The sequence below is a fragment of the Melopsittacus undulatus genome, chromosome Z, assembly GCF_012275295.1.
Source record: "Melopsittacus undulatus isolate bMelUnd1 chromosome Z, bMelUnd1.mat.Z, whole genome shotgun sequence".
NCBI lineage: Eukaryota > Metazoa > Chordata > Aves > Psittaciformes > Psittaculidae > Melopsittacus > Melopsittacus undulatus.
Window position 1 is genome coordinate 19,136,820 of NC_047557.1, and position 22,614 is coordinate 19,159,433.

A 22,614-nucleotide genomic window follows, 5' to 3' on the forward strand; every position below is an offset into this window, starting at 1 on the left:
TTTCACCTCCCAAATCATTACAGAGCGTGCCACGCTTGCTCAGTCAAACACAAATGAATTATTGCCTACACTTTTCTTTTACAATGTGTTTAAGATATACAAGTATTTTGTTTTCCTCTTAGGAAACAGGGTACTGAAATAACTGCGTTGTTGCTGTGGAGCAAACATGCAGGCTCGTCATTTTTTAAAACTTTACAGTCCAAATCAACCTATTAAAAAATCATCAGCGCAGTTTTGCATGGCAAAATATTGTTTTTAATACCTTCTTTCTAGTTACCTTTTTTTATCCTGAAGAGTTTGCATTCCTTCACTTGTGAAGAACTTTTTAAATGATTTTTTGTTTATTCTTTAAATGAAAGCTGATATTTTAATGTAATCATATGACTTTGGGAAACAGAGTTTTAAAAAGGAGACAAAGAAATTTCTGGTAAAAATTATTACAACTGGCAAGGCAATGCAGAAAGATGCCCAAGCTTCTCAAGCTATTTCGAAGGTACTACTAATTTTATTATGATACAGTAGTATGTATGGCAGTGTATACCAGGTAGTACGTACTACATTCGACTAGGATTTCAATTACACCATTATCTAGATCTGCTAGAATGGCTTTAAACTTTGTTGCAATATCAGTGAACTTTTTTTTTTTTTTTGTTACAAAAGTGGTTTTCCTTTTCATTGCAGAAATTATTGCTGGTTGAAATGAAATGAGATAAATGCCTCCTGAAACACTTCTGATATAGTCCTGTCTGCACCAGCTCTTAAAAATATTGCATGTGTGACACGAGATATTCTCACTCCAAACCAGAATGGTGACACTGCTATAACACATTTGCACTGAAGGTGTGAACTTGAGTGACAGGATGTTCAAGCTTTTTAATAGAGCAGACTTTGGTGCAGGCAAGATCTGTCTAGTTATGTGGCTGGACCTTCACAGCCACCATTTGTCTGATGGAAGACCAAGTGCCAAACATATGGTCTTTGAAATAGCCATTGTGGAACAATAATTTTACATGAAACATGCCTGAGAATCTGGTTTCGAATGGCAGCCAGGAGATTTTATGTGGTCCTGCTCTGTGTTTCAGCCCAGTGTGCACAAACTGCCTCTTTCCTGCAACAAGTTTCAGTGCCTGGTCTTCCCCTTGATGTATTTTTAAAAATGAAATTTAACACAGGGCCCTATTCAGCCAAAAACAGCTCCTGCAGCTGGTACTGCCTGAGCAATGTGAGCCTCTTGTGCCCTGAAGATATTAATACAGTTCTTAAAGCAAAAATCCCCCCTTTCCAGCAGTCACAGAGGAGACCATTAGACAAAACAATATCCCACCTAGCAGAGCTGCTGTTCTGCTCTCTGTTATAGAAGAGAAAGTCATGCCTGTCCATGGTGTCTATTTCTCCTGGGTCTAATAGGGCAACAGAGAGCATTATCTGAATATAATTTTTCTTGGCCAAGCCTGAGTAGAAGAAATGATAATGGATCTATTCCATGCTCTGGTATTTCAACTATCCCTTTTGGGCCTAGAATATGGAGAAGTATGTGGATGGAAGAAGCAATGTATAAGGCTTCATAGGAGACATCTGTCAAGAAAAACATTATTTCCTCTGATTTCTGGGAGTAACTTATGGGGAGAAAGAAAAGGAAATTGTGATATGCCTCCATCTTAGTCCAAGTGGGTTTTGTGAGGTTTTCATTTCCCCCTTTCTCAAGAGTTATTCTGCATATTTGTGACAGAAAAAATGGAAGTGGGAGTTAATCCTGGAATTACATTAATGAGGTTTACAAAATACAGAATCAGGGAAAGATTAAGGTATGAGAGGAACTCTGAAGGTTATGATAGGAAGGAGATTCCCTATTGTCTTTCTGTCTGACAGAAAGCTTATTCCCAGTACTCTGATCCAGACCACTGCATAGCCTGTAGGAGCTTGCATGAGTTTCAGAGATTTCCCTCTGGAAGCAGCCTGCAGTGTAGTATGCCTAGTAAAAATGAAGAACAGGTTTTAGAGTAGATGCATTTAGTCTCCTAAGGCAAAATAACAGGGGATATAGCTGAGTTTCAGACTGATTGGGGTCAAAGAATAACAAAACTAATGTTGAAACAATACCAGTTGCAGAGGCCAAAATATACCTCTGCTCAAGAAAAACAAAAGCTGAGCCTATTGTACAAGAACCATCTGTGTGAGGTCATGGCTGAAGGAAACAGATTATTTGTTCTAGGTGTCCTTGCTCATTTACAAATATAGCATGTGGCAGTTCAGAGCTTTTAAATTTCTTTGTTGACATATTTTTTTAAGACAAGCGAACTTAGACCAGAAGGTAAGGATGCAAATATTTAGTGATTGTAGGAAAATGTTACTGGATTTTTATGCAAGTTCTATTTCTGGTTATCTGTTGCGCAGGTGTTTTGAACATTGATACCGGAACTTGCTATGGCAAGTGAGCAAGTAAAAACATATTTATATAATTTCATCTGGGAAGTTTTTTGCAGTAAAGTTTAAGAATAACTTAGTAAATTTGGCTATATTTTATGCCACTTACTACCAATTGCATAGTACAGTATTTAATGCCACATTAAACCCTGTGTGTTTTGTTGTTTTTTTTTTTCTAATTATTGCCTGAGTAATTTTTAGCAATTTGACTTTTATTTTTTTTGCATAGAAGATAGAAACATACAGTTCAACAGGAAATGTGTTTGCTTCCTTGTCTGCCTTAATCTCCAGAAAAGCAGGGCCTCAACCCTTCAGCTAATTATTCTGCAACTATAGCTGTTAAAATACATTTTAACTTGTGTTTACATTATTTTATTCCTAAAGGCCCTGGGCAAGAGCATTTGAGCTGCTGATTTCTGCAACCGTGATTTGGTGAAAGAATTTAAGCGTGAGTTCAACATGAGGCATACATGTGCTCTCATTGAGATAAATGATAACTTTGTACACGGCAACAGAGCTAAGCCTGTTTTAAGTATGCCTTACGCTCCAACAAAGTTGTCAGATCCTTGATCTGTGCCCACTGGCAAAATGCTGCGGTTTTAGTAAGCATTCCTCTCATCACTTTTCCTGATTTCACAGCCAAAATAATTTCTTTGAAGTATTTCAGACATCCCAATAGCCAGCTCAGCTCAAGCAACTGCCTGGTGAAACCATGGCCATGGCTCACCTGTACTGCCCAGTGCAGAGCTGTTTTGAGGTCTTTGTCCACCAGAGTGAGGTCTGCTCCCCTGTGCAGCAGAGTCTGGGTGTGCTGGGGCCTGTTGTGGAAAGCAGCCCAGTGGAGTGAAGTCATTCCCTGAAAGCCACAAACCCAAAAGAGGAAATTATTGTCACTCAATAGGACCCTCAAGTCTCTCCTCAAGTCTCTAGATAAGCTAGACAGTTCTGAAACCGTTTGGGACTGATAGACTCTTCCCTCTTGCTCTTGATTTGGAATAATTAGTAACAGCTTCTGAATTAGTGCAGTCACAAGGGGGAATCAAGCTTTTTGAAGTTATTAGAGAACATGGATACAAATATGAATGTGCTTTTTTGTACATGACTGTAGCCTATTCTAAATAATGCATGGTCAGGACCATGACAGCTGTGGGGTAGTTCCTTACTGCTCATTTTGTGTCCTGTCAGAAAAGCCCATTTTAGACTGGTGTTAGACATGACACAGTGTGGTGTTTTGTTTAGGTCTTATCTTGGATCCAAAGTAAATATTATAGTCTAGTATTGTAGCTGGCACTAAAAAATGTCAACAAAAAAGTCACAATATAAACTTTATATGTTTATTGTTTAGGGAGAATACAAAGCAGCTATTGACCTGCATTTTCAACCCATCCTAGCTGTGTTCAGTCTTGGTAGATCAGAGAACTCATGGCATGCATTTGCACTGTCATCACCACTGTTACACACATGTATACACTTTATATCCATAATATTAAAGATTCTTTGTATAAAGTTACTTTTTAGATGTGTTTCTTAAAAACTGCTACTGTTGTTCAGGTGTGGTAGCATATTGCTTTGGACAGGATAGTTCTTTTACTGTCTCTTGTCAGGGAAAATGCATTTTGAGGGTTTTGTCTGGTTTCAGAAATTATAAAAAGCAAAAAATGTGGAGTGGAGCATTAAATTAAAACTTGACATAGGAACCCATAAAGCCAATTGGCAACAATGTACAAGCTATAAGATGTTGGTGCAGACAGTTTATCTGTGCATTAATACTGGAAGTTCTTAGAAGTGATTTTCTAACTAAAAGCTTGAATGCCCTGGCAGTAATTTCTCTCACTCATCAGGTATCTCAGAGGGCTTTTCAAGTCTCCAGATGTCTTAAGTATAGGCACTGACAAAATAGAGCAGTTGAATAAGAGCAGTTTTGGTTTTAGTTAGGGCTAGAATTTGTAAAACAAAAAATGTGGGTAAAATCCAACCCTAACTGAAATTAGTAGGAGATCTGCACCTGACATCAGTGGACCAAGGTTTTGACAGAAGAGACTTACTACTGTTGAGGGACACTCAGTATCTGAGTGCTGTGAAGTGAGGCTTCACTTAAGTTATTTCCAGCTAGGAAATAGGTCCTCACCCCTAGTCTAGGAGAGCAGGAAAAATCAGTGAAAGAGAAGAAGCTACAGTGTACCAAGCCAGCTTTCTGTCATCCTCTCATCTATTGACACAGACAAAATAGCCTTGAAAAATCAACTTTCTCTGTTTCTACTGTGGAACCAACAGTCACCTGTAACATAGGAGTGTGAGAACTGTGAGTGGGGATCAAAGTTCTCCCTAGTCCAGGAACACAGCTCAGGGAGGGCAGCAGCAGATGCTTATGGAGGAATTCTAAGAAACAGGGCTTGACATACAGTCACCTAAAATTTGGTAATCAGACTGAAGACTTCCTATGAAATCCAGACCTCCACAGGCTAAAGATGCAAAGAGTAAAATGTAATTATTATTTTTTTTTTTAAACTGCTGCTGGATAATTTCTGTAGGTGTCCCCATCAATTTAGATGCAAAAAAAACAGTAAATAATAATTACCTTTCAAACTTGCCCATGAAGTTTATTATGCTGTGGATTTATATAATCCCTCAGGCATAGCTGCCAAGGTGAAAATCTTATTTTTGTCCTTTTGTTCTAGTTGTTAGCCTGCCCGTGAAAGGAAGCTAATCTAAAACTACTGCCATCTTTCTAGGCTTTTTCTGTTAATTTTTGTTCTCCTATTCTTTTTTTCAGATTACTCCTCCAGTTGACATTCAAGCATAATGCTGCTTCCTGTTTTGTTTTCTGTTTCTTTTCTAAGAATTCATATATTCCATGTGTTCTTTTGGAGCACCCATCTGAGCAAAGAACATTGAGCTGGTTGTAGCAGCATCTCACATGTGTGCACCTGCTGCAGTGGGCAATGGCTGTCTAGCCTGCACCCATCCATCTGTGCATGGTGATACCACCCTTGACTGGCATCTGTAGATAGGTTACTGTTGGTGAGAGGAAGTATGAGAGTGATATCAGAACTGCCAAAGCTGAAGATCTAGCAAAATACTATATTAAAGGTGAGACAGCCAAACAAACATTTGTAAATAATAGTGGACATAAAAGGAGAAAACTGAAGAAATAGCTGTGGGAAATAAAGTGTGGCACTTGTTTTGCCCAGATTTGAAGCTTATTCAGTGGATGTTTCTTCACATTGTTATCTCACAGGCCTCATAAGTAAACCCACAGAAAGCTGCAGTTGTGAAAACTATGAAACCTCCAGATGTATTTCTTATTGTTTATGCATTCATGCATTCATTAGGGTGTTTTTCTCAAGTGTAAGATGGGAACACTGATGTGTTTTATGCCAAAAGAACAGTTCTGTTAGCTGAAATAATTTGTGAGGATCCATATCTTCCAGAAAAATTGAATGTTCGGGGCTTAGTACTCACACTCGGACAAATATCTTCTCAGTGCCAAATGACAGTGAGATGGGATAGACTAAAAGTTCCAGATTGCATGTAGCTGTGCATTACAGCAAAAGATTACAGCTTGAAATTATGATCCACAGTTCCATGCAATTCATTAGCAACATAATTCTATACCAAGACAAAGCATACATCTGGTTTAGGCTGTGAGCAGTGTCAGCAAACCATCCACTGAATAAGGAAGTTCACGGAAAGGGGATCAGTTAACACCTCTGTGGCAGCTCTGGCACAGTGGAGAAGAGGTACGTCCTTGGGCAATTGTTAGAGTGAAGAGAAACACATGAATAAACATCCAGGGTCTGTCTCTTGTTTTGGCTTCTCTATTTGGAGAAGAAAACATTTGGGAAGTTAACACTCCTCTAAGAATACTATATATGTATGTATATATATATATATTTATATATATACAGGACGTAGTTTTTTAAAGATCAGAAGACACTATATTTTTTTTATCTCCATGACTGTTCTGTATAATGCCAGTTTGCCAATATTTTTGCTAATAACAGTAGTTTAATGAGGATGACTGGTAAAGGTGACTATTTAGTCCAGTGTCTAACTTCAGAAAAATCAAAAGCAATTAACATCTTGCCAAATTGAGTTAAGAGACTGATTCAATGTACCTCATAGTTGGCAGTGTATGGAGAAGGTATATTAACCTAATGGTGAATCATATATAGTAAGAAAAATGACATAATGCTTTGCTGAGTTCAGCAAAAGCATTCTGGAAATTTTTGTCTAGTGCATAGGTTCATTGTAAAATTGATACTACAGTGGACTTTTTCTGAGCAGCTTGAATTGTATGCCCCCAGAGCCTGAGACTGTGACTTTTAGCAGAAAGCTCACTCACCTCATTGTCCTGATGATTAATTTCATGAAGATTTGACTTCTGCAGAAGCACGTTCAGAAGCCTGTGGAAGCAATGACATAATCAGTGTGCAGTTGTCCCGACTAAACCTGAAAATTACATTTTTTTGAGAAACGAAACATGCAATTTCAAGAAAAATCAGTATTAGTGGTAAGCATAGGTCAGAATCTTAGGTCTGTGCTTTGTCATATTAGAAAAGACAATAGGATTTTATGGCTTACTGTAACAATGGAAGTTTAATGCTGGGAATTAAAAGCAGATCCCCTAGGAAGAATTCTTGTGCTGATTGCCAGACTGGAATCAGAGTGTGTAATACTATACATGTGTGCAATTTTTGGTAGCTTAGCAATTCATTGTCATACTATTTTATGAAGTTTTAAACAAAGAGAAATGCTAATGACCAGTTTCTAAGAGGATATTTCACTCTCCTTAACTCCTGGACTAATGTGATGCTGTGTACAAGTTTGTGTGTGTGTACATGCATACTATATATTTATACACACAAACCAATAATATAGTAGAAGGACTTGCAGTTTGTGTGCTGGGATAGGACATTGTTATGATATAAAATATAGCAGTGAATCAGTTCACATTTTATAGAATAGTAGACCACAAACACTCCTGACCGGTGGAGAGAACAGTTACAATAAAATAGTTTAATGAAATATTATTCAAGTGCAATAATACTTTTAACACTGCATGGATTTTTTCTTTTCCTTTCATCCCTATGAAGATGTTCTAAAATCACTATAGGTTTGGTGAAGGTGGCTTTGTTTTATAAGTGTTTGGATCATGGTAAAGGGCCATCCTGTCACAGGCTATAACAAAACCAAATAGCATAGATCCTAACGTGGATGTACAGTTCTTACGATTCTGGCAAATGTGAAGATAGATCCTCCATGGATTCCTAGGTAAGACTGTACTGCAAATCAGTGTCTCATCTGAAGGTGTAAATTTGCTACAAACCTTCAAAATATGAGCATGTTTAAAGACATGCTGTTTCAAGGAAATTAAAAGATGATGAAGTGTCAAGAATGAAACTCTGACAAATGTACAGACAATGCCCAGATAAATGTGTACAAGCATGCATTATTAACATGCTATAAGAGGCAGAATAAAAATCTTGTGCTGCTTTTCATCAGGACAATCTTCAACATCTTCCAGTATGTTTTCTGTATAGAGCTGTGCTCAGGTGTGTGGATCAGATCAAGTCAAGCATGTTTTTTCCCTCCCCATTAATGACAACTAGATAATCTAATTTATTCAAAATAAAGACATTTGCGGTTCCTTAGGGATGATTTGAGTAATTCTGAGGTGAAAGTCTTGGTGATTGGTAACATCATCTTCAGGTGCCAGAAGTCCAAATTGAATATTTTCCTAACGAGAATATGCCTAAAGGGTGAAGACTGTTCAGATGCCAGTGTTTTGCTAGGACTTCAAATCCATTCATATATGGATACAAATACTTGTAGAAAAGAGGTGTTACACATCCTTTTCTGAATCATACAGCTAATGGCATAATGGAGTCACACTATAGGAACTCTGGAAAGGATGGTATTTTAGAATTGCTGTGATGAGCTTGGTAAAAATCTATAAAATGGAAGACACATTTTGTGGTCATTTGGCACAATGACTCAGAGCCTCAGAAATACAGGTCTTGGTAAAAAGGAACTAGTGAGCAGCAAAGAAGTTGGATAACCATAATATTCTGGTAAAATCCATTTATCACACAGTTTTATAATCTGATTCATGGTTCTGTTTAACCCCAGATATCATCAGTAAAACCAGTGATGTGAAGAAAATCTCATTCTTTTAGGGTAAAATCTCTATCAACAACAAACTTTGGGTCACTTATATCCTCAGAGATTATGGGAACATAAGTGCTACCACTACAATATGTAGATATTCCACCATGCAGTTGAAGTTTCTGTGATATCTGCTCTAAAAGGCATAGACCAGGAATGGATTCTCTGTTTACCTTTCCTCTTAGGCTCTGTAGAACATGCTGAAGCAGGTAAGTCAATTACCAAAACAACACATAAAATGGCTGATCAAGCTTTCAAACTCAGCTGAAAAGCATTTTATAGCTGGCCACTGCCTATGCCATTTGGCAGCAGCTTTGGTTTCAAGAGAGTGACAATGACTGTGGTGGAAAAGCCTCTCAGTGCTCCAGGCATGTCTTCTGGGTCTGGTGCAAGCTCAGTGAGAAGACACAGGAAACAGAATCATGTAACTGGTAAATTCCTGTGCAGAATAAAGGTCTGCCTGTACCCATTGGAGAATGAGAAAATCATTCAGGGAACCCTGTGTGCTGCTGTTAAATTGTTGTTAAATTACTGTAATTTACTGTTCCCTTTCAAATAGCAGCTTGTGCAGTATTTTACAAACATTGTCTTCTTTCTGTGTAGGCTTGGTTTAATTACAGTGACCCGTACTTCTGCTATTCTTTCCAAGTGATGCATGAAAAGCAATGATAATGTGAAAAATTGATAACGCTGTTAGAAAGGCTAGAGAGCAAGATCAGCAGAGGTCTGAGCTGGTCTGATGGGGTGACAGCAGCAAAACTGTAGTCTCATTGATTACGTCACATGAAAATTTCATGTATACTGAGTGTTATACCTGTCTCTAATGTCATCTTATACCTCCAGACATGATTTACTTGTGGAAGCTTTTTCTAAATGAATTTATTCAAATGTACAAATAATTTTTTTTATTTCTTTTTTTTTTTTTGACCTTCCTATCATCACAGACTGGAATGAGACAAAGAAGTTCCTAAGACTTCTTGTGAAGACACTCTGTAGTTGTTATTCCACGCTCAGCAAAAGTAGCTTAAAATGAGGCAGCCCACCAAACCTAACACCCCCTTTACAGTCAGGGCTCTCAGAGAGGTTATCATGTGAAGAACTTCCCTCACATTTGCCATGCTACTCAGAGAAGGAGTAATATCTTGTAATATTTCTTGTGGGGAGATGGCAGAAGGGAAACCCAGGGTTGCAACCTCTGTTATATTTCCCCCCCCCCCCCCCGCTACTTTGATCTTAAACCAGGCTCCTCACCTTGACCATATATGTCTGCTACACGAGTAGTGTACAGTGCTTTTCCTTCTCTCTGCCCTTCATAATAGCCACTAAAGGAGGGAGCAAGACACAAGTGTAACAGCTAACCTTCCTGACTGGGGCTCCCCTTTAGGCTGGGTAGCTTGTGCTGGTGACTACCTGTTGAAATTCAACCAGCAAATGCTGTTGGAGCCTGGGACATACCTCACGTCAGGCTCTGCAGTAGCAGCATGCAGTGGCAACCTCCCATTTTTGTCAGGTATGTTCTGCTTAGCACCATTTCTGATCAGGCTGATACAGCCTTCCAGCCAGCCCTAAAAAAGAAATCACAGCATGTCAACGAGGAAGCTGAAATGCATCAGGACAGATCTTTCTTTGGTGCTTCTGGCATCTGGGTGTTACTATAGCTGCTCCTGCCAGCAGAGGAACTGGTCTCAGCACTGAGAGCAGTTTCCCTTTGGAGCACAAATCTCATACTATCTCAGCCATTCATTTCTGTGATAAGGTGTTTTCTTTACACTGCATTTTGGTTTTTCTGAGGCTGGGGCAAATACTGACTGAGTAAACAATGGTTAAAATCTGTTAATTGCAGGATCACTAGGAAATGCTACACATATTCCTGCATGTGGATTTAATTATGCTAGATTAAACAGGAAATATGAGCACTTAATCTTATTTCCTTGATGAGATTTTAGCAGGAATGGCAAATCAATAGTAAAAAGCCTTAGAGTATGTCTTATAAACACTGTTGCAAAAGTTTGAACTAGTGACAACGTTAGACTGAAAACGGCACCAAAACAGATGGGATTAATCAGTGCTTGGCCTAAAACCTTCTATTGATCAATTCAGCAAAAAAGCAAGTAAACAACCTGGTTGCAACGGCATAAATCTTTCAGTGTATACTTAAATCCCAAGGAAATCAAGCATGAGTTTGTTTTTTTCAAACCTCTGCAAGCAATCAATAAAGACCATTCCCTCCTGTATGAGCTATATCAGATTGGCATTGCCAGCATTTATAGGGAAGAGATGTGGAATAATGGAATCAGAACAGCCCTGTTGTAGCTGCTGATGGAAGTACAAGGCCACCAAATTCTGCATGTGATTGTGACTGTGGAGCTCTGCTGAATTCAGCTCCCTGCACAGACATCACAGCCAAATGCTCCCTAGACCTCTGATTATAACCATCACAGAAACAGAAATGGAAATTTCAAGGCCTGGGTGGTTTAAATCTTTTCCAGTCATTTCTTCTTCTTTTTTTTTTTCCCAAAGAATATTTTTTTCCCTCTGGGAAAAGAGGAAGGAAAAAAGGAGCATGACACTAATTATGGGATTTTTTAAAAATGTCTGGCAGAGGAAATGTTTATTCTCAAGAAAATAGGGCATCCTCCTTGCACTCAATGCGACTGCCTGTTTTGCAATTTTCTATACTTATTTTCTGGCCTAATATTGCATAGCTGAGCAGAAGGATTGTTTTTGCCCTGAACTTGCAGGAAGAAGCTAGTTGTTTCCATAGCAAGGGAAGTAGTTTAATTAGGCTGCCATGGTATCTGTTTAAATGAACTGGCTCTCATCCAGCCATAACTCATACTATGCACCATAGGTGAACATTCCTTCCTCCTTTCTGTCCAACTAATAATGGCAGCCCTTTGCCCAACTAACCTGGTTCCCATCCTTTCTCTGACTTCTGAATTACCTCCAGCAAGGAGTAGAAGACTAAAGACAAGAGGATCATCCTTGTGTACTTCAGAGATCACCACATCTCCCTTCCCAAACTTCAAAATGGGATGGCTGCCCCATTGTCACCTGCATGTGGGTTGACTCAGGGGCTGGATTGCTTACGATCTTAGCATCTGCACTGGTGCCTGCACCACATTGAACTCAAATTCTTAACTTCACCATCCAAGGTCCACCAATGCTCTGGCTCATGTGGTGCACAGTAAAACATGCCTGCTAAAAAACAGATTTTGAGATAGAAGTGCTCTTTCTGGAGCTTAAATATCTGATGCTGACAGTGGGAGGGGAGAAGTTAATCTGCATATTAAGAACAAGAGTGGACTTTCCACTGCAACAGAAGCAAGCACAACAGCAACTGCAACAGAAGAAAGTGGCTTTCTTGAAACCACATGGAGGACCCTGGACCTAGTGAGATCCCCATACCATGCACTAATTTTACAACATGAAAGAGAAAGGACACTCTGACAGGAGTCCTGATTCTTTTCCAATAATCATCAGCTTTGCATTATAGTAAAGTTTACAATTTCACTCTTGTCTATAACTAAATATTTTGCACTTGTTTTCTTTCTGTAGCATAAGCAGAAATCTTATTTGTTCTGCACATTTACTCCCTTTACTCCATCTATCTTTCCATACTTCTCCCCCAAGCTTTGGTACCAGATAGGTTGCCAGACATAAACTGGTACGTCCACAAGCATCTTGAGTATTAATATTGGCTCCCATCTTCAACAGAAGCTTCACTGTATCAACCTGGCGTCCTGACACAGCATGCAGCAAAGGTGTGCAACCTGGAGAAGAAAGTCAAATGTTCTTTTACAATTTTTATTTTGTCAAAGCCATAAGCTATTTTCTTATTTGCTAATGTTAGTACTGGCAAAGTAACAAATCCTTTCGCTGACAACTGTTCCAACAGTTGTACTCAGCTTTTTGTAGGCAGGAAGTAACTGCTATGCCAGTTACTGACCACTGGTTTTAAAAAGAGCATGACTTCATTAGCAAAAGCCTTGCCTCATTAACTCTGCTTCTGGAGGGAAAAGTGTTTTTCTGTTGACAAGCTTCCAATGAACTGTTGGTTTTGTATACCGTTTTGGAGGCTGATATTCTTCAGAGTGACTAGTAGCCAGATGGTGCTTGGCTAATTTTCACAAACCCCAGCTTCATCCTGTCTCTATGTATTCAAAAGACTTATGAAATCAAGCCCTGTCCTGTGCAAAGGTGTATGTATGTGAATTGACACTCTAGGTAGATAGCAACTTATTTTAAAGGCTGTGCTTGCTCTAGAATATTTTTTTTGTGTTGTCGTGAGAACTTTTTTAATATTCTGCAACAATTTCTGCGTGGAAAAAACTCTGAAATCTACATTCAAGCCTAATACTCAAATTTAATAATGAAATATTATCTTTCAATTGCTTCCACTTTATTGTGGAATATTCCTTTATATATTCCTTTTATTCTATTAACTACTGAATAACATCAAGAGATTTTCCTTCAGAATCTGACAAAACTATTTGAAATTAATAAGCTGGGAATAAACATGGATTTTGAAAGCTGTAAAACTACTAGAAACTTCAGGCACAATTGAAGAACAATTATCCTTACTGCATTCAGTAAGACTGTTGAGCAAACGTGTACTACCCAACCTGAGGTTATGCAGACTCTGCCATATGTGCAGAATGTGAGCCATACATTTGTCTTGCAAGACTGGTGTTTAGTTACATCTGTATGTGCAACGAAGTAAACAAGTTTCTCCTGGAGCTGAAATACTTCCATTTGCTGATCAGTCCCTCTCTGCCCACAGCCCTTCATACCTAGTCCCTCTCCTGTTAAGGGTCTGGACTGGGAGCATTTTAGCTTGATTAAGTATTTTTCCTGCTGATCCAATAGGTGTTTAAAGATAATAGGATGTCTGGCTTAAAGTGTAGGAAAAATTGGTAACTTGGTAAAAGCTGGTAAAGATTAAAATAGATAATGCTCATACGGACCCTTTAAAAGAAACTGCAGTAAAAAAATACTTTGAATAAACAAGGTCTTCTTTGGGAGAAGCATCCAGAAATCTGTGGCTCTAATTCAACTGGGGAATAGAGGCATGTAAAACCTAAGCAATGGACAGCACTTTGTATTAACATTAAATAGTTTCCTGAACACAAAGAAAAAGGAGCACAGTCTTGCAGATAAAACAGATTATTTAAATTGCACTCTGTACACTCAACCCTTTGAGTTTGTAATTTAAACAGTTACATGACAAAATCATTCAAACTGTGTCTGCATACACTTCACAAATGCAAAAGGGTGAAATTCCCTGCTCTAGCATTGTGCAGACTTTGATTTGATAAAATAATGTTCCTTTTCCTTCCATGAAATGACAACAGTTTCTTGTCATCTGCCTAAAGAAGATAAAATAGAATAATGGTAAAGTACTGTCCCATTATAGCACAACAATGTATTTGTATCCATATAACAAAAAAATCTTACAATTAAAGGGAAAGAATTATCCAAACTAATCATTTTCAGTGGATGTTCCAAAGAATAACTCAAATTTCCCATATTCTGCTACTAAATATAATTTGCTGAACAGAAGAATGGATAAAAAAAATATGGAAAATTTCATTGCAAGCTGAAGCAACTAATCCCATGAGAACAATCTCAGACTTCATTTACCCTCACTGTCGCAGGACTCCAGGATGGAAGGATCTTCTCGAATCACTGCAGTTAGTGTGCTCACATCACCACTAGCTGCTGCTTGGTATACCAGAGACAAGTCCCCCTCTTCTGCTGCATCACCTGCAGGGGAGGAGTATGTCCATGAGTAAGCAGAGAGCAAGTACAAATGATTAACAGTGAAAATTTATGACTGAATAACTCGAGGTGGAACAAAGTGTATCTAAACAGCCCTGTGGTTTTTGTTAGTCATCGAAACTTGCTTTTCATCATAACTTCTTCCAAAAACTGTCAGACATTGACAGTGAGAGGATATAAGAAAACTTCTGGAAGTTTTCCATTTCTCCTAACTATGATGTAACATAACTTGTGAAACAACAAAGGAATAGCTGAACTAGCTCATAATATTGCTGTTATACTTTTATGAGATAGGATGAAATCAGGACACAGTTGATATCAGTTTCAGTGTTATCCTTGCACCAGTCAGAAGACTAAGGCTTTTCACTTCCTTTCCCTGCAGTGTCCAGGGGGATTCACTTCTCAGGAGGGTGAACTTCTGGCAGCAATGGTTTGTACTAACAGTTCCTACAGAAAAGAATGGTGGAATATTAGTTGGAGCCCGGGAGAGGTTTATTTTGTTTGGCAGTAATAGTATGAGGTATTATCTAAAGCAGATGCCTTGCAGGACCTGTTCATAGATACTCCTCAGAATTTTGTTTCTAGAGAGATTAATGTGATGATTCTGTCTTTTTTTGCTTGTAAATTCCTTAGAGACTGATCATCCCATGTCCAACATGCTTACACCTCCTTTGGCTTCAAGTGGATTGTAAACCTGTTAACTCCAGGAGTCAAAAGAGCTGACTTTTTTGGTGTAGGGGCAGATCTGTCTTAATGGTAAAATGCTCTAGCTATGTTTTTTTTTATCAGCCTCAGTCTCACATTTAATTTTAGAGTTTGTGATCTCTATCAAATCAATAAGAACAGCTGCAGTGAGCTGTGTTCTTCATTGTGGCTGAGCTACAGACTATAGCATTATTCCAGCCACTGAACTGCCTTGTAAGTAGGAGAAAGTGAAACTAATGCCTAAATCACACCAGAGAGCTAATCAAAGGAACGACAGAGCAAATGACTGGTGGCTTACCCTTACTGTCATGTCTTCTGGAGATAGCGTAACTATACAGAAAAATGGGAGATGGTTTAAAGAGAATTTGAAAAGTTAATAAAGTCTTTTTCATAATAAAATATTGTATTTTCATATATATAAACATATATATATATTTGAATGATAAAAGGTTTCTAAAGATAACTTTAAAGTATTAGCCACACAATTCACATTGTGACCAGGTGTTGCCACAGATGCACCTGTCTGAGCTCCACACTGGGGTTTACAGCCCTGTGCAATTCCCCACATGTGACCTTCTCCCCAGGATGCAATAATCACTCTCGACTTCAAAACTTGGCTTCCATGGAAACACAATCAGCCCTTACCCTGGGAAAGGTTACTCTGTCAGAGCCAGAGCTCTTATTGTGGGCTTGGGAAAACTTGAGAGCTGATGTTAAATCTGTCTTCACCAGCACACAGATCCCCTCTCTATCATCTCTCAACTGAAGAAAATTTGATTTCCTTTCTTTCTTCTAGTTATCTTTTAAATAACACTTTCGGTAAGGTTTGTAAATTAAAAATGTTAACTTGTTTTTTATTCTACTGGGCAGTCTATCACTGCGAGAACTTTTCATTTGGCTCAGAAGCTTTGACCTGTGTGCTTGGGTTATCAGAAGAGACTAGAGTCATTGCCTCTCAAGAGTCATCATCAGTGACTAGGGTACAAAAAAAAGAATTGATTTTACCACGGGGCCCATTAATCAGATTTCCTTATCATGCCATATCTGCAGACTGCTCTCACAATCAGCAAACTCAGCAAAGACGTGTTAATAACAAGCTCAGGTCTGAGTTAGTCCCTTACTCAAAGAGGGGTGTAGTATGGGCTTGGTGGAAGGCAAGGAGACAAGGCAGAGGTTCATCACTGGTGCTGCTCCTTTTGACCAGCCTCTGGAGATACACTTGCCAGCCACAAGCACCAGCATAAGCTCTTCTCAGAGCTGCATGTGGTGCTTGTTATATGGGAATGGTACAGAGAAGAGGCTGCTGGCACTGGGAAAGAAACTGTTATACAGAGATACACAGTGGATCAAAGGGACCCTCACTTCGTTTCATGCATTACACATGTAAATTTCATATTTTTTGCTGTTTAGCCTTGTAAGTACTGTTAAATCTTCCTGCTGTGAGTCAGGAGGGAGCAATTCACCCACAAAAAGAAACTCTCCATCCCCCAAGCAGAGCATGTGCTTACCCAGAGGGCAGGATGGTGGGAAGATGAGAACATGGGCACAAAACTGCATGTGGTTCCCTGACTCCTTCTACCCCTTCTCATCTAACTAAAACCAAAACACCTTCTTCCCTGTGCCTTTGCTTGTGCTGGGCTGCATCTGCTTTCCCCAGAGCAACTATCCTGCTCTATGAGGAGAAGAAGCAAAACTAAATAAATGGATGAATGAACGAAGCTTTCCCCAGGCCTGCGCTCACAGATCGTGCGCTCCACTCCTGTTAAGCTGCAGTGGTATGAAACCACATCCAAGATTCAGACTTCCCTAGCTGTGAATCCTAGCTGTCAGAGCTAGAAAAGTCAGAGGAACCAGGCTGTCACCCTGCTGGTGAGGAGACTGGGCCAGGAGGACTTGATGATCACCCACATTGTGCATCTGACATAAAGCAGACTGACACTAATTCAATTTCTATAGGGTGACATGATTTCAAGTGGGGTGTCTTGAACATGACCTTTGTGGCTTTGCATAGGAGGTGAGGAGGAAGATAGATGTGTGGTATTCTGATGCTTCAGATGGCAGGGAGTAGGAAATACCAGGATGTAATTTCTCCTGCTTCATCTTCCTGCAGTTTACCCCAACAAGGAATAAGGTGGCATAGACACAAAGCTTGTAGGCTATTTAATTTTGCAGACACATCCCTGGGCATACAGAATGGGTGTTCTGCAGAAGGCGACAGTGAGGTACCAAGCACTTAACCTGCTAGGGAACTCAGCTGTGACTGGGGCATCAGCACTAGGTGGGATAAAGGGATTGTGAATAGCAGAATGCCTGACTCTCCATTCTCAAATGTGTTAGCATTACTTAATTTATTGTCTTGCAGTTCTGTAAATGCCAGTGAATACTGGTGCCATCTCAGATACATTCATATTTTATTTTGAAAAATCGTTGTGCTACTGGTAAAAGGAAGCTGTCAGTTTCAGGAAGGCAGAAGGTCCGACTGAGAGCCCATGTATGGAGCAAGGATAGAGAGAAACTGCAGGCTAGAACAACAGTGGCATAGAAAGATCTGGAAGAATCTTAGTGAAGAGACCAAATGACATACAGTTTGTGACGGCTTTTGTAGCCACAATCCCCAGAAAGAATCAATCTTAAAAGCTGATTTATCTGAAATGAAGTGCAGTATTTTGAAAGTACATGATTCCTTTAAGGCAAAGTAATTTTGGTTAGGAAAGGGTTTATATAAAGATACAAGCAGAATTATCACAGGATTCAGAGCAATGAAATTACACTGCTTGTGAAATTAATTCTCCTCAGACTCTCCTGTGATGAATGCATGCTTTATACTATTTGCTGTGTTGGCTGATGTGCTGTTTTACAAAGCGCACATTGGAGGTAGGTAAGTGTGTGCTTTCTCCTGCATTGGAATTTGCTGTAGCTTATTTTACATGGTCTTGACAATGATTGATTTAGACCTTGCTAAAACAGGTTTGGAAAACAGAAGGCCAGAATACAGTGTAATTTATGTTCGTTGCAAAGGAGAAATATCGGTGTATATTATTTACTCCCCTCTTTCCTATAAGCCTTCTTCTTTCCACCAGTAGCCAAATGCCTTATGTGATTTCCCAGAGCTCATCAGTAGCACACAGTACTATTCAGTTTATTTGATTTCAGCATGTTGGTACCAAGGGTCAGCAGAATGTGGGTAAGTGCAGTTTTTGAGAACTATAACTTGCTCTGCTGTTAATACTGGTAGGTATTACATTAATGAGCTGTACCATAGGAAGTGTTGTAAAGTGACAGTATGCTTTTCAAGCCCAGGATGCTGTTCATTTGATCTGTAACTAGGATAGTTTTCTGATATTTGGGGTGAAGAGAGGTTTGTAGGAAGGATTGAATTACTTTACTGGACCAACAGATTGATCTGATGTGTTTGAATGATGATCATTCATTCATGTGTATTCTTTCACTGTTATAAATCATTCCAATGAAAGATACTCCCTTTCTCCTTACTAAAAAAATTGTGCCTGCTTGAACCAGTAATGTGCTGAGACACTAACATGCTGTTCAGATAAAATCCACCACAAGCTGTATATTTTGAATAGCACTTTCTTTGCATGATAACCAGTGGTTTCACTGTCCCATTACTGCATGATGCCTGCTCTTGCTCTCCATCCACCTCCCACACAGCACAGCTGTCAGGGAAGGCAAACAGTAAGTCACAAATCATTTAATGAGCCAGCATCCCTGGCATGGTGGTGATGACGAATTTAACTGGAGGGGACTCTTTTGCTGTGGAGGTGCTATGAGAGGACTGTAAGATGGACCTGGAGATGATGCTGGACAGGAATAAGGATAGGTCAGTATGGAGAGTGGCCTGGCAGGAGATAAGGTTGCTGATCAGTAGCAAGAGTAGTACAGGCATATGTTGCCTCCTAACTCTCTTACTTCTACCCATGTATGGTGGTTAAGGTCAGTGGTCTCCTGCACTGCTTTCTGCCCCTCATACATCTGGAGACTTGACTTCTCATTCCCCAGCCCTGATCACATTCCAGCCTCATTCCCAGCATCACTGCCACTGGCTCCCTGGCAGCCACCCCCGTAGCACTGACTGTGCAGGGTTTCCCCTCTCCCTTCCCAATCTGAGCACTGCAGTGTCAATGTATGGCACAGAGCATATTCATGGGGCATGAAGACAGAGAGTTTTAGAATGGTTGTTTGGAGCTGCAGCAGCTCAGTCAGCCCCACACCTCTGTCCTGTTTGGGAAAATGCTCCATACGTGATTCACACATGACCTTGGGGCACCTGTTTCTATTCCTTCAGTACAGATCCCCCTTCTCCTGTTGTACTTCCTTTCTTCCTTTATCCTTGCTGGTAGGATTTTTTGTCTTTTGTCACTCAGTTTTGCTGGATGGCTTCCCACTGCTCCCTGTCTGGTCGGGGTGGGGGTTCTGCTCTCAAGACTTGCTTCAGGCTTTGAGTACTACTGTGGCTGAAAGGCAGCTTTAAGCCCACTGCTGTACATGGAGTGTGTTTACTCTGGGTACACCAAAGAGGCATAGGCAAGCTCAAAAGTACAACTGTAGGCAAGCATCCATATCAGCTCAGGCACTTTGCAGGTATGCAAGAGAAACTGTAGCCCCTGCAAACAAATCATTTTGGCAAGCTGACTTAAAGAGAGATTTGTTGGAACACATGTAAACAAGCAATGACAGCTACCTGCTTTGGGAACATAAAAGGACTGCCACTACGTTCCTCTGAGTAGATTAAGCCGTAAGACACAAAAGCTTGCACTGGCAAGCAATGACATGAAATTCAAACATTTAACTTAAAAAAACAGAAAACAAAGAGACATTCGTATTTCCATAGCAACCTTACCATGTAGAAAATCTTCATGTTGGGGATTTTAAAAATAATTTAAGTTCACAATTGCAGCAATACTTACCTATAGAGCTAAGATTTCCTGAAGCAAAGCTGATCACTTGACAGCATCTAGCCCTTTCAACGTATACAAACTAGCAAACTTAGGAAAATATTTTTTATTAATTTTTACTCCATTTTAAACTGCTCTATTTGCTAATATTTCCTTTTTTTTTATATATATCTCCATATACATGAGGACCAATACCTAATATGAATTTATACATACATCTCTTGATGCTAAGCAGAAAAGTAATTTAATGCTCTTACTATTCTGCTGGAAAAAAAAATATTTAAAAAGAAAATACTGTAGCAATAGGCTGAAATACCCATGTCTAAATCTGAATAAAGAAATTCCTTCACATGTAACCAAAATAAATCTCTGGTGAGACATAATCTTTTCTAAAAATCATTGTTATTAATTCTGTCAAGTAATCCTGGTGCATTTGATGGGAGGCATGGGAGGACTGTAAGATTTTGAAATTAGTAGCAGGTGACTTACCTCTGTGCTGATCAAACACTGATGAAGTACTGAAATCCATTGTGGTCTATCTCATTATTTACAACCAGACCACACAAATGACATCTCCAGGGTTTTCAGGGAAGAATCCCATATATAACAGTAAATAATGCAACGATAGCTGTCGCCAGTCTTCTTGTGAGAGAATTGAACTTGCTTTACCGCTGAAGATTGTTGTCAAAGCAAGGACATTATCACTATTCTAATGGGAATGCTGTGTTCTGTTTGCTAGGCACCCTCTTCAAATGAGATCCCTGGAAGCTTAACTGAGCTTCTGAAAAACGTCTTAGCTTCAGTGAGTGAAACTGCCTATGAGCGGCTCTGAGAGATGCTGCAGCTATCCAGCCTCAGCAGCAGAGCACTGCCCGTAGAAAACAAGCCTCAGAGGGTGAGTGGGACTAGGCTGTCAGACAGAGCATGTGCAGAGCTGCCAGCGCAGGTTGGATGCAGACATCCTGGCTGTGCCAGCCAAGTGGCATGTGCTCCATTCACCGACAGCCCTGTGGGCAGGCTGTCTGTAGCACTGTGCTGTCAGCATGTGCCTGAGGAAGGCTTGTGAATTGATGTTTTCAGAGATTACCCATTTCCTGATTAACTCCCACACAGAGAACAGAAATTAACAAGCCCCTTCTACCTTAGTTTAGTACCATCCAGTTATAGTTAAAGTACAACGTCTCATGAAGGGATAATAACTGAGAACACATTACCATGGCTGAAGTGCATAGTGATAGCTCCAACAACAGAGTGCAATAGGTATAATAGTTCACAGTGGATGCTCCAAACCTAGTGTTTGCCAAACCAACAGTAGACCAACAACTCCATCCTATTTTTTTTGACTGGGCCCCTGCCTCCTTAAGTTGGGACTCAGACTCTGTACTGCAAAGGGCTGGGGGGATGGAAGGACGGGGACTCTTGTGAGCTTTGCTTTTAGCTGGGTTATCTCTGTGAGAAAAATAACAATAAATGGGCTGACTTGGAATTCACCTGGAGCAGCGGGTCACCAGCAGTGGCTTGGGGTTGGTAGATGGGAGGGATAGAACAATCTTGCCTAGCACTGACGAACTGGAAGAAACACATAACTACTGTAGAATAATGCAAACAAATATACGAAAATTAGAAAAGGCAAGGCACTTTTGAACCTCAAAGTACAAAAAGGACCTATACTAAAGCTAACCTGAGGTTTGGTCAGCATAAGAAGACCCTAGGCTTTATTCACTGTGTTTATTCTGTACTGGTGTTTTGACCAATTCCCATGACTACAACAGATGTTAGGCATATAAAGTACATTTGGACACTGTAGGAGTTGTATCTGCAGCTGATTCACATCCCAAGCATCTGCTGCTGAACCTTAATCTAAATGATGTGTTTGGGAATAGATAGTAGGTTCAGGAAGGAACACAGCCTCAACAGCTTCAAATGACAGACCACAGCTGAAATTCTCAAAGATGTGGTGGTGTGAGCTGCTCAAGTGTCCTTAACTGCGGAGAGGCATGTGGTGGGACTGGAGCCAGAGACTGGCTCCATTTCTTTTCCCTGCTGCTGACTGGTTTGTGCTATGGCTCACCTCAGGCCTGTTTTATATTAAGAAGGGATCCACTATGTGGCAAGTCCAATCTGTGAACAGAGTATTACTTATGGAGATGGTCAGCTCCAACTGTATCTACCCAGTCTGCTCAATTAAATGCTCACAGTTTAACCTGCCCATTTATTATTATTGTGTCTTTGTCCTTCCATTCTGATCCTGAGATGGAAGCAATGGGCTTTGGAGATTACTCTTGCAGTGCATTTGCCTGGGTATAAGGTGCATTGAAGGTATGAGGCCAGGTAATTTTGGGGAGAAACAGCCAGGTACTCAGGTACTCAGCTGACTCCTCATGGGTCACAAATGGGACAGAATAGTCATTATGGCACTGTGTGCATATGCCAAGGCCTTAGCCTGTCTTCAGCTATGGGAAAGATAGGCACCTCTTCTGAGATAAGTGTCCACAGCCCATGAAGACAAAATGTGTTTGAGGGTCAGCAACTTCTGTCCTCTACACCCATCAGAAAAAAAGCAACGCCAGTGCTTGAACAAAATGGCTTTCCCCAATGTAGGTATGAGCATCATGTGAACACA

The 22,614-nt window shown here is 39.9% G+C and overlaps 1 protein-coding gene across 1 annotated transcript in view; it reads right to left on the reverse strand.

The window, feature by feature from the left end:
* Positions 1-20,520, reverse strand: part of ANKRD55 (ankyrin repeat domain 55) — a 44,235-nt gene extending 23,715 nt beyond the window's left edge. The window contains exons 1-6 of the mRNA XM_031051647.2: positions 20,481-20,520; positions 14,236-14,358; positions 12,235-12,365; positions 10,048-10,157; positions 6,770-6,830; positions 3,152-3,280 (exon numbers count right to left, since the gene is read on the reverse strand). Of these exons, the coding sequence (XP_030907507.2) occupies positions 3,152-3,280; positions 6,770-6,830; positions 10,048-10,157; positions 12,235-12,365; positions 14,236-14,358; positions 20,481-20,520 (594 nt within the window). The remainder of the gene's footprint in view (positions 1-3,151; positions 3,281-6,769; positions 6,831-10,047; positions 10,158-12,234; positions 12,366-14,235; positions 14,359-20,480) is intronic.
* Between the last annotated feature and the right edge of the window lie 2,094 nt (positions 20,521-22,614).